General features: G+C 40.2%; 1 protein-coding gene across 4 annotated transcripts in view; it reads right to left on the minus strand.

The window, feature by feature from the left end:
• UST (uronyl 2-sulfotransferase) overlaps nucleotides 1–12,411 on the minus strand; it is a 180,124-nt gene that overhangs the window by 41,793 nt on the left and 125,920 nt on the right. For all 4 annotated transcript variants that reach the window (XR_012659679.1, XM_075087975.1, XM_075087976.1 and 1 more), the window contains exon 6: nucleotides 1,626–1,723. Coding sequence is in view for 3 of the 4 variants with exons in the window: in XM_075087975.1 (XP_074944076.1) it covers nucleotides 1,626–1,723 (98 nt within the window). In the remaining variant the exon portion in view is untranslated. The remainder of the gene's footprint in view (nucleotides 1–1,625; nucleotides 1,724–12,411) is intronic.

The raw sequence follows: 12,411 nt of genomic DNA on the forward strand, positions 1-12,411 counted from the left end.
TGGTTTTGAAGATCAGTTTAGGGTTATTCTATCTTTTCCCCCGGTGGAAGAAGCTGGTAGGACACCAGTACATCTTTATGCTTCTCTCATAGTTTCATGGAAGGACAGTTAGGTTTGACAAGCACATGAATCCTAAGTCCCTTAAATGAACTCATATTAATTTATGTCCTGGGAGCACCAGTCAGCATTCATACTGATAAGGGATATAATGCCAGTGGCCTAAACTAAAGGAAATGATCTTTTTCCCAGGGTCCAGCTGGTATGATGAACATATGAGTCACACAGGCGACCTGAGAGGGGCTGGAGATCACACCTCTTCCCTGACCTCCATTAGGCTATTGCAAATTCTATGCGTCAGTGAACTTCCAACATTTGTCAGAGGCTCTTCTGATGATGTGGAAAAGCTTATTGCTCTACACTCCCACTAGAGCAGACTTGGGCCAGGTTTTTCATTCCCTGCCACATTCTTTGCATTGGTCCATCTTCTGGAAGAGCAGTGTCCTAACACATACTATGAGCCTCCTTCTTGCAGCTCCTTATGACATTAGGAAGTCGTTGAAGGAAGTGCAATGGCATGATAGGAGACATCTATGACAAGTTACAAAACAGCACTTCAATATACTGCTCAGAAACCCCACAGAGATATGTTGTGAAAGTATTCAGACATGTTGTATATATGAGTAATCCCATTAACAAGTGTGCAAACATAAGCATTTGCAAATGAGGCCAAAATACATTAAGAAAAAAAGCATAATGAAAATGAAGTAATGAATCTGGTTTGTTTCTTAATCATACCCTCGCTTATGCCAAAGAACTAAAGTAGGATTTTACAGCAAAGATACTTAGAAACTGAGACATAAATAAAAATTGAGAATAAACACATTTTCACTTGTTATTACTGCTACAAAGTAGTATAGCTTTTGAAAGAACTTTCTGAGAACATGTGCAGTTGTTCCACCATGGAGAAGCCATAACAATAAATAAATAGAATACCTTAAAGTTGAACAAATGTAATAAAGAACATGCTGTGACCAACAATATAAAAGTATTTGAAAACAAGAAGGTATTTAAAATTATTCACGTATTATTGCATAAAAATTTGCTATGCAGTATCAATCATAAAGCAATACGAGAATGGCATAAATAGACACATTATAAATGAACTAGCTCAATTACAGCAGTAAAAGGCTACACTTTATAGTTTTAAGAATGATTACTATTTCTTACATGGACATAGAAACCTGGAACTCCTCAGATAGAAACCTGATACAAGCATCTGAGCAGAGCTAAAACATGTATTAGAAAATTTCTGTGCAGGTAAAATGAGGAGCAAGCACATACGGTCACTGCCATTCTCAGCTTGCCAACACAGAAAAGAAAAATCCACATAAATACATCCAGATTTGATGAATTATTTAAGTATTAAGTAAAGAAAAAATAACAGTACTACATTTGCATTACCCTTCTTACTCCAAAATATATGTACACAGTTACCACATAGAGTGCTCCATTGTACTTAAGACTTTTACTTCCAATAACTGTTGCCTCTCTATTAATAATAGTTTCTGACCAAGTGTTGGCAACAGCTACTGCTGAAGATATTGGGATACCTTTTATATATTTACCTGCATCTTGGATGCTGTCCACAGAAATATGGTATGATGTAAAATAACCTGGGATTGGAACATTCAGGGTAGTTTTCAAGGATACATACATTAATGTCCTGCGGGGGAGGAAAAAAAACAAAAGAGGTTGAATACTGCGTTTTCCTTTCTCTATTAACAAGCGTTGTCTTTATCTCATACTTTATATAGCCATCCTTGAGTCAAAGAATTGTGCTGAGGCTATACTGAGTATCTTAAAAGTCATCTACTGATCAATTTATCTACTTCTAAATATCACTAGAAAGTTTCGGGGGGGGGTGTGGGTGGAAGGGGGAGGGAGTAATTTATTTTCTCCTAGAATGCAAAAAACGTTTAATTTTTCTTACTGCAACTAACACAATTATTATATTGAGATTTCTGCATGAGTCAAAGCAGGACACATGGATCAATTTTCATATTGACTTATATTTAAAATATTCAGGAAATTATTTTAAGACTCTTCTTTCTTCTAAATACCTGGGGAGAAACCTGAACTGGCCAGAATAAATCAAATTGTGACAATAATTATTTTATTTTTTTATTCTGCTTCATTCAATGAGTGGAATGAACAAACATGTCTTACTCTTGATGTAAAAACATACATCACTTTTGATTACAATTCTGTACATTCCTCAGATGTTCAGAATTGAGCCTATTGTGTAAACCCCCACTGAGAAAAGGGCTTATTAGAAAGTATTTATCATTTTTCTGATTTATCATTCATCTAATTAGGAGATGGTTGTAATTTTTCAAAGACTAGGCATATCTACTGAACCCTGAGGAACTGTATTCCATTTCTAGCTTTACTCTAGCACAATAACAAACGTACCTGCAAGTAGGATTGAATTCCACTATCCTTATCCAATCTAATAGGCCCTTACTCTGCAAGCAGACCCACTGGCTCCAAAGAGAAATAGAGGGCAAAAAAAAAAAAAAAAAAAAGTGCAAGACAACATAAGCAAAGATCAAAGGATCTCATCTTTGCAAACCAATCTTCATTCTTATTTAAAGACGTCTGCTTTGATAATGCAATAGGCTAGATACACATCAATATCAAACCCATCACTCATCAAATCCGTACTTCATCAAGTAAATAAAATGTGATAGAGAACACTTCAGTGGGCAACACGTCCTCTCTAAGACCAAAGTGCTCGGCAGCATGAGAGGCATGGGGAGCATCCCCTGCTCTCCCCGGGCATTGTGGGGCACAGGCCTCCAGCCTCAGCATCCGATTCTGAGACCGCAAGCGCAGTAAAGCTCCTCCCAGAACTTCAGCCCTGATGCCTAAATTCATTACTGTCACATTTAGGTCCATAAGCCTTTCGAAGTACGTTCCTGTTTCCTTGTCTGTCTTACACTTACGCAAATCAGGTTTCATAAGCACATTAGAAGATCCTGGGCTGGGAAGTAAATTACGTGGTGAGGAACCATCAGAGAAAACAACATAAAAATTGCCAACTGGGATAGAAACAACCCTGCTCCCCTCAGTCTATCCAAGCACACTGAGAAGGGCTTGCCGTAAATACATGCCAGAAGATTTATGGTCAAGACCTGAATTTTGACATTCAAGGCTCTGAGCTGAAGCTAACCAGCCCCCCATCCTCAGTGCTATGAATGTTGCTAAGAAATCCACCGGTGGCACAGTAAGGTGGCATGGCCAGTGTGTCTCTTCTATCATCCCAATAGTTCTTTTTTTTAACGTGAATTAAAAATTGCAGTTATTAAAAGGTTTAGTGTGCTATTACTGTAGATACCACCAGAGATGTTTTCAGGAATATGTTTTTTGAGTTTTCCTAAGAACCTGCAGAGACCTGCAATGAGTTCATAAATTGCTTGGATTTAATAAAACTGGAAATACTGTCCTGACAATACTTACGTTCAAGCCAGCTTCCACTTGATTAATGGATTAATTAGAAGGCAAAAAAGTTTATGTAAGATTTAAAAATCATTAGTATCACCCAACCAAGAGCTGTTCCTCCTTTCTCGCTCCTATCCAAAGGTGAAGAGACATTAACTTACAACAAAGAAACTTATTTGTTTCTTTGCAAGAATAATGAATACAGTGAGTCAGAAAATATTCCCTAAGACAAATAAGTATCAATACTCAATCCAGAAGCATAACAGGGACCTTCTCATTCTTCTGAAAGCAACATTTAATTAATATGGCTGGAGAAACACCCATACAATAAAAGTAACATAAATTCATGTGGAAAATCCTGAAGCTTTAACAAGTGGCCAGCTTACATTTAGTCAGAAAGAGAACTCTAGTATTTCTTTTTACAGTAAACTGTTGTAGGATCACTGAAACAACCAGGACAGCACTAATCTGAACTACTGAGTGGCAATTCCCTTTGAATTTGATTTGTGGAAGGAATGTAAAAGGATGAGAGAGAAAAATCTTCCCCCCTCCGCATTGACGTACTCAAGATTTAAGATAAAGGCCAGGTATGCTTTCATAGGAACCTACAATTTTTTTGCCACACAACAGCACACATTTCACATTCCTGACATCAGAAGCACCAGGTTTACTCGGCAGTAAAAGCACTGCCCCTTTCCAGTCTCCATTTACCAGCACCACTGTGATCCGCATTACAGCTGCTAGAGGGTCCTGATACATTTATAGCACCTGCTCACCTTTCCTATATTAACATATTCATAATTTGTGAAATAAATCACCAGCCACCATCCATCCTCTCAGAAGAGATTTTACTTGATAGTCGTTATGCAGCTCCATGAGATGTGAAATCAGGATTTTTAACCAAGGGGAGGGGCAAAAGAAACGTCAGCCTGAGGTGTGCTAGTCATTACAAAACTTAAACACAGCTGGAGGCAGTTGCTCTTCAGTTGCTAGTAGGACTTAAAGTGAGCACGAAAAGCTAAGGTGAAATTTCATTACTGTAGGCAGTGTCATTCTGTTAGCCCAAGCAACATTAATGCTGCGTTTCCCAGTAAGTGCATGTTTTCCCAGCAGGACACAGATCTTTCAGGGCAGAAAGGTTTTTATGTGAGACAAAAAAAAATTGCAAGGTGACAGATGACAGCCTTGCTCATTTAAATCACTGGAGAAGCCCTGTAAAAGAAAAAATTATTCAAACTCAGCTGAGAAAGATAGAGAAAGAAAGAACAGCTACTTTGATCATATCCCTCCACAATAAAGGAAGAGGGATTTTACTTCATTCCTCAGCTCCTGGCTACAATCCACACTGCTCACGCCCTGCTGGGCTTCTGTCTCCAGCAGGGCAGAGGGACACCCGGGAACCAGCCCTGGGGCTGCAAGTAACAACAGAAATGATCTTTCTTTTTAATAGTACTGTATTTTTCTATTGTTACAATTTTGGCTGAAATGTTAGATTGGTAATGTCTACTTCTTTCTTCTGTAGAATTGTCTTTCATACAAAAAACCACAACATGCCCATATCTATTAATTTGTCAACGAGCCAGACTACTGATCTAACAGAAATGTATCAAAGATGTGTTATTAATGTATTTTTTAAAAGTTAATAACAAATGAACTTTTTTATTTGCCATAGCAAGTTCATACATGTCGTAAGAGGAAGTTGGCACGTAATTAAACATATTTCAAAATATTCCTTTGGGAATTTTAATGCTATCACAAAAAAAGCAAACTTTAAAGTATTTTTTGTAGAACAATTTACTTCAGTTAGTGTCTTTAACTCATTGCAAATACTGTACCGTACACAAAAAGAGGTGACCTTAGATTTGAGAGTTTAATTTTTTTTTTCCTCCTAATATAAAAAACCTAAGAGTACTGGGGGAAATAATATCTTTTTTTAGTTCCAGTAGAAGGAACACTGAAGTTTTTTAAAAAAGAAGTAATTCTTGGGCTTCAAAGCATTCCCTACTTCTTGATCCTCAGTCTCAACCAAAAATTACAGAAACACCAGATTCTGCCACGGATGTACAGAGATTCTTAGGAACCCTAACAATTTAAAATCAGGAATCATAACTCAAATACATACACGCCTTGCAAATATTTTTCCATTTATCATCCATTAACCTCTGGGAAGCCATAAAACTGGCCTTTCTCTCACAATCAAAATGAAAAATAAAATATGTTGTCTTTCAATGCCCAGCCCTCGTGGAATACTGCAACTTCTGTGAAACCAGGAGACCCTGCTTACAGCCCAGCCACAGTGCATGCTCCTTACTTAAGTTTGAAGGTTGCAGATGTGAAATTGAGGTGTGTCATGAAGGCCACAGAGGAAGCAGTGACCTAAATAAATACCTTTCAAGTTCCCATAAAAGGAAATTAAATAAAACGATGTGGAAAACCAGTGAGTAAGCCCGGTCTATGGTGACCTCTCCTGCTTACAATGCTGTTCTTCATACGCCGCTACAGTCAGTGGCGCAGTCTAGCCCTCACCATTGGCAGCCAAGGAAAATTCTTCTGCTCTGCTGAGAGCCCTCAGGAATACTCTCGCGGCTTGTAAAATGTTTTTTCTCACACGCTTGCTTGGTGTTTTTAAAGAGGTCAAACTGACCGTTACGTCCCAAGGACAACATTGCATCATATCAACTAAATACAACCGCGCTATAAAAACAAAAATCCGCTACTTTCTTTGACCCCAGCTAGGGAGCTCTGGGTGGCTGTAGAGCGATGGGGAAGAAAATGTAAACATGACAGCCTAGAAAAGGGCTCACTAGTATAAATATGAAAAGAAAGAAAGAAAATTACAACTTCCTACTTTGTAAGGCTGTAGAGAGGCATTGAAAAGTCAAGGTATAGTTGGCATGGGTTTTCAAACATAAATATAACATGACTTACTAAATCTTATTTAGGAGCACAAACTATTTACATACTTTAATGGAAAATAAACTACAATGCAACACATTTTTAACCCTAATTAGAGAGGTTTCTACTTCATCAGGTGATATGTAATGTTTCTATTCAACCTCAATAAAATATGTAGATTACTAGAGCCATAGAGCAGCAAGATGACCTGTTTCTTTCAAATTCAGGAGGCATTTGGTACTTGCTCTTGTGTCTGTGCTAATGGCACTGGCAGCAGATTGCTGTGGGGTGGGCAGGTGCTGGGCATCACTTCCCAAACCAGCACTGCCAACAGCCAAGTGTTTCCCAGTCTGTGCTATTGTGGTACCGAGGCCTTCCAAGTAAGGCTGCCGGGGGGGTGGATTGCACAAAACTGGGTGGGATGATTGTCCTCTGGAGATGACAGCAAGCTGGCCAAGTCCACCGGGACACCAGTGGCAGGCTGCAGAGCGAGCAGCAGGCACTTCAGGGAGAAGCTCCATGAGATGGCAGAGCTGATCTAGCTAACCAAAACGCGGGTTTCTGTCCCCAAACACCCCCTGCACCAGCTGCGATGGCACCTTCACTCCTGTGCAGGCTCTACCAGCTCAAAAAGCAACAGAAACCCTTTTCTTTCCCTCCGTTGCCTTCTGGTTCTCTACCAGAAAAACGAACAACACCGGGCTGGCTCACGGAAACGCGGCGATGCCACTGCAGCACAGCTGCACTCCAGCTGCGCAGAGCATGTTCCCCTTGGAGCGACACAGGCCATGCCTAGTGCCTTCAGTTGCCCTGTTCATTTCTTTTAGTCATTTTGCCACTGCAGTCATTGCAATGACAGGGAAACAGTTGCCAGAGTGCATGGATGTTTTAACCCAGCACTGCCTGTTCCCTATGCCCAAACACTGCCACCACTGCAAGAGCCACCCACCCTCCCAGCATGTTTGTCTGTGGCACTGTAAAATCCATGGATGCCAGGGACTTCTCCTGACTTTTTAGCTACCTGGCAGATCTTGGGCACTTACTGATGAGACAGCAGAGGTGGACCTTGTGTTTTATTCTGAAGAGGAGCGTCAGGGAACTCGGCTGCTGTGAAAGAGAAGACTATATCTACCAGAGACATCCAGTAAGGCTGGTCCTGAGGTGGGTCCATGCAACAGATTTAGAGGCGCCCTGTGAAGACAGATGCTGCAGCAGATAGAGGCCAGTAACAGGATGCTGGGGACTGGAGCATAAAATGGGGAAGGTGTCTGGGGTGCCTGAATGGCTCAGACTGCACTCCCCAAAGATCACCTCTTCTAGGTGCCTTCACCATGGCTTTCCTGCCAAGAGGTATGCTGCTTCACCTTCCACGAACACAACATTTGAAAGCTGAGCTGAAGTTCGCCTTTTAAAACTAGTTTTCAGTCACAGATAATATTCCTTTCAACTCTTTCTCGCCTGGCATGTCTGTTTTTGAAGAGATACACTTCTGAACGCTTTTGAACAGGTCCTGAAAGGCTGCACAGACATTTCACACATTTGCAGGTATTCAAGTTCCTTTCCTCTACATATTTATCAGGAGTTGAAATATGTTTTTCTTTAAAAAAAGTAAGTCCTTGATCTTTTAAATTCCCAGAAAACTGTCATTATAATTTCTTCAACAAACTGCTCTTTGCCTTCAGCTAAACCATGTATTTGATAAAAAGCAGCAGCAAAAGGAACTAGAGAATGAAGAGAAGAAAAAAGGCTTCTCACCACCCGTATTTCTGTAAGGCCCAGTGCACCACTAGAGGAGGAGACTGTAACAGCCTACGCAGGAGATCAGAATAACCTTTAGAAAGTCTCAAGGACTCCTAGAAGCAGCATGTTGGATGAGAAAAAGCACCCATGGAGCCAGCTCATTTGATTCAAACAGCTGTCCCCCAGCTATCTTATTTAAGGGTTAGTTCAAAACAGAAGCTGTCCTGTAAAACAAAGAAACATGCTCTTATGAATGTGTTGAGCTTTTTCCCCCCCAAATAATTTTTCACTTCTTATTATCTGGAAACAGACTCTCTTCCCATCCCCTCTTTTCCAATTCTTCAAATTCTTCCTGCAGCTAACAATTCTGTCAGCAAATCATTAGTCAACCACTTGCTTTAACATGTGGGCATGTTTACCTATGAGCTACAAAATCTCTCTCTTGCAGATGACTGGTTTTCACGCAGGTGAACCGAAGTCCCAGGGACTGAGGTGGTGGCAGCATGCTGTCAGTAGCCAGGGGCTACTATGGCCAATCCAGCGTCTTGCAGAAAACCCCCAGGAAACAATGAAGACAACTGGGAGGATTGGACCCTGCTATGTTTTCCTGAGAATTCACTGAGCTATTTTTGAAGGGACTCTTACAAAAAGTTACCACATACACAGTTATTCTGGGGAAACAACAGACAGCTACAGACAGAGGCAACGTACAAGTGCCTACAATTCAGCTCCCCTCCATATCAGCCTTTCTGACTAGCTAGGCTACTGCAAGCCAAAAAGCTCTAAAGACATTTTGTTCCCTCTCTGAGAGCGAGCTCATCTCTGGTATTACTGGTCTGGGCAGCAAGTCACACCAATATGTTGGCTTGAAGCCAGTCAACAATGTGTACAAGAAAAAAAAATATTAAAAAAAGTGGGGAACATAAAAAGAAAAATCTTTAAAGAAAAATGCACTTTAGAAATTTGAAAAAACCACCAACCCTAGTACCTCAATGTTTAATCTAAATAAAATTAAAGGCAAAGAAGCACTTTTGTTCATTCGCTAGCATGGCACTCTCTTTCATGAGCAGGACTGATACATCTCCTCTTCTGAGTCTCCAGCTCAGAGACCCAATGGATGGATAAGACAGGCCAGACCGCTCTCCTTCCCTCCAGGCAGCGGGAAGTCCACCAGCCATCTTGAGAAAGGGTGGGGGGAGCTGCCTGCAAGTACTCTTAATTGACTTGAGAAAATAAAATTTGAAAGTATTTCTGGCACTTGTGATAAAACTTTGGAAAGGCTAGAAATAGTGCTTTATTTATTTATTTATTTATTAGTTTCATCTCCAGGAAATGAGTTTTCACCAATTCACATGTTCAGATCAAAACTGAACTTACCTCTGTACCCAAAACAGCATCCAAACTTAGGTTTGTGATTAGATATGTCTGCTGTTATCTATGTGTAGCATGACTGCTGTTTTCACAGACAAAAATGGCTTTAATGTGGAAAACACATTCAGTCACCTCCTCACTGCCCCTTTTCTTTGGGGTGAGCAAAGCACACCACCGAGCAGCAGCAGTACCGTAAGTCCCCATAGCTTCCTACTAAGCCTCCTTCACCTACGGTTACAAAGACAGCTGACTTACACTAAATATTTCTATTTCTGTTTCACACACTCCAGGGTTGCATATTAACGCTGCATTTGAGAGTGGGGACGGGAAGCTTACAGAACCTGTGGCAAATAATGATGACTTAAGATCAAACCTAAATATCTGCAGAGATAGTATAATAAGGAATATATATACCTTCTATTCCCCTACTCAAAGCTTGATACTTTTCCTGAATAACTGCGTTGGTAAGCTAGATATTTGTACTTGCAAGTTAATGAAACTTCATTTTGTTCCAGAGTGTGAGATATTTTTTCTTTAATTAGAAAAGCGTGCACTGTAGAAGTACAATTACCCAAGAGAAAATTCTATTATGAAAATGTGGAGAAAAAGATAAACTTATTTTCAAATGTTAGGATACAAAGGCTGGTTCAGTTAAGTTGTCTTTTAATTGTGCTCTAATCAAGAAACTTTACTTTTTAAAGCTAGCCTAGGGGAGCCTATGGCTTGCTTAGGTTCAGTTTGTACTGTCTTTACATGAGCATAGATTTCCACATAACCAAATAGCCTGCCAAGTTTAATTCCCACTTTTTTCTTTTTGATGGACTCTTTCAGCTGGGCTAATTTGCCTGGCTTTTCTGGCAACAGTGTATTCAGCTCTTCTTCCTGGCATCTTAGCAAGTGAAGCAGCAGCTAGCAAAACACCATCTCCTGCTAACCTTCCACATTTTCATTCAGTGCAGGCATAGATCATTCATTCATATAAAAACTTTTGCTGGCATTAACATGGTAGAGATGATGAACGATGCCCACAACGCTACTATTTAGATCTGACAAACATTAAACACATATGCAGATCCCAATTTTCTAATTTATAATTATGTACAACACTGATAAAATGCATAGGTGGGTATATTTCTCTCTTCTCTGTTATCAGAAACCATATTAGCAATTTGTCAAAGATCAGTTTACCAGTTAGAACTGAATCACTTTATAGTTGTAAGCAGGCACCTTCTCATTCTTCCTTTTCCATTGCTTTTGTATTTTTCACCTTCAACTGTCTTAGAACGGGATATACATGAAAAAAATAGAAAGAAATTATGCCAGAAAAAAAGGGAGAGTGCCTGCCAGTTGGAAGAAGTGTATAAGCATTAAATAACCATCCTGTTACAGAGGGCACAGATCCAGGGAAGACTAAAAATACAGACCATTATACTGCAATCAAGAATGAATCCCAGAGGCAACTAACAGCAGGGAGATAGTACATCTTTTAATTCTGTTTACTAACGCCTCTTCATAAAAGAACCTCGAAAATTAGTCTGCTCAGATGATGACCCTTAATAAAGTAAGTTAGCGATGGCAAATACTCGATTCTTCAAACACTGATCAGGAAATAACCCCACCTCAAGGGCTTCTCAGCCCTCCCTAATGCCGCACTGCTGGACCCTAGTCAACGGATGCCTGTGAGAAAAGCGAGGCAACAGATACATCCAACAAGTTATAAAAGGTAGTTCTGGAGCACAGATAAAGTTACTCTTCCACAGATGACAGCCTCAGCCTGGAGCTGACTATGAGGCTGGAGTCAGTGGGCTGGAAGTGGACAGAGATGCAGCTGGTCGGTGAGGGTCCTCTGGCAGGGTGGTCTCACCGTACCTGGTGATGTTGCGCAGCCCTGGCTGCTGCCCATCTGGCAAGAAAGGCTGCTACAGAAGACCCAGGGCATTGAGGAGCATTTTAGCCCATCTCTTGCTAAGGGAGAACTAAATTTATCTAAACTACGGTTGCCATTTGTCCAATCTGTTCATAAAAGTGCTCATATCCTCTCTAATTTGTATCAGTGCGTTATTGCTCCTACTGTCAGAAAACTTCTACTAGTGTCTGATAGGAAAACACCTTAATGTAATTTAAGGAAACTCTTTTTTGCGTTAATCTTTATGAACACAAGGAATAAGTGCCGGTCATCTGCTTCATAGCACGATTTTATTTATCGGAAGATTTACACCTTCCCTACACTATTTCCTTTTTAAGACTATCTTCTGGACTCTCTTTAGTTTCTTGGAAGTCCTAAAACAGAACGCTAGTTAACTCTCCACACTTTCCAATGCTCTTTCTCAGCTCCAAGTATAGCAGAAAAGACCCTGCCGGTGCCTTATGTAATTCCCATCTGAGTAAGAGTGAGCCACGGAAGGAATTAAGGAATAATTTCATGTACCTGGCTCCTGGAACCCAGCATCTTTTGTCTTCTGTTTGACTAGAAACGTTGGATCCCAGAAACCATTTGTGCTACATATTATTTAAAAACTAAATTGGAGAAAGTCACTGTATAACACTGTAGATTATCACCTCTCTAATATACCCCTCTATTAATGTTAAAAGCCTTGCTGTCTAGCCTAGCACATTATAATACTAACACTCAGCATGTCCTGGATTGAGAGCGAGTCCTGCTCACAACTGAGCAGAGATACGCATTACAGATTGCTCAGAATGAGAAATTGTGTAATGAAAAATACCATAGGAGACCTGGGATGCTTTCACATACAGAAAAGGGCCCTCTAGAGAGGGTGTAAGTCAGAAAAAAAAAAAAAGTCTTGAACTGAAGTGACAGTCAAAGATGCTTTAGAAAAAGTGGATAAAATGCATAGAAGATTGCCACAACCAGCTAGCATTAGGAGATACTATAATGAAGAA

Source organism: Phalacrocorax aristotelis, chromosome 3 (assembly GCF_949628215.1).
Source record: "Phalacrocorax aristotelis chromosome 3, bGulAri2.1, whole genome shotgun sequence".
Lineage (NCBI taxonomy): Eukaryota > Metazoa > Chordata > Aves > Suliformes > Phalacrocoracidae > Phalacrocorax > Phalacrocorax aristotelis.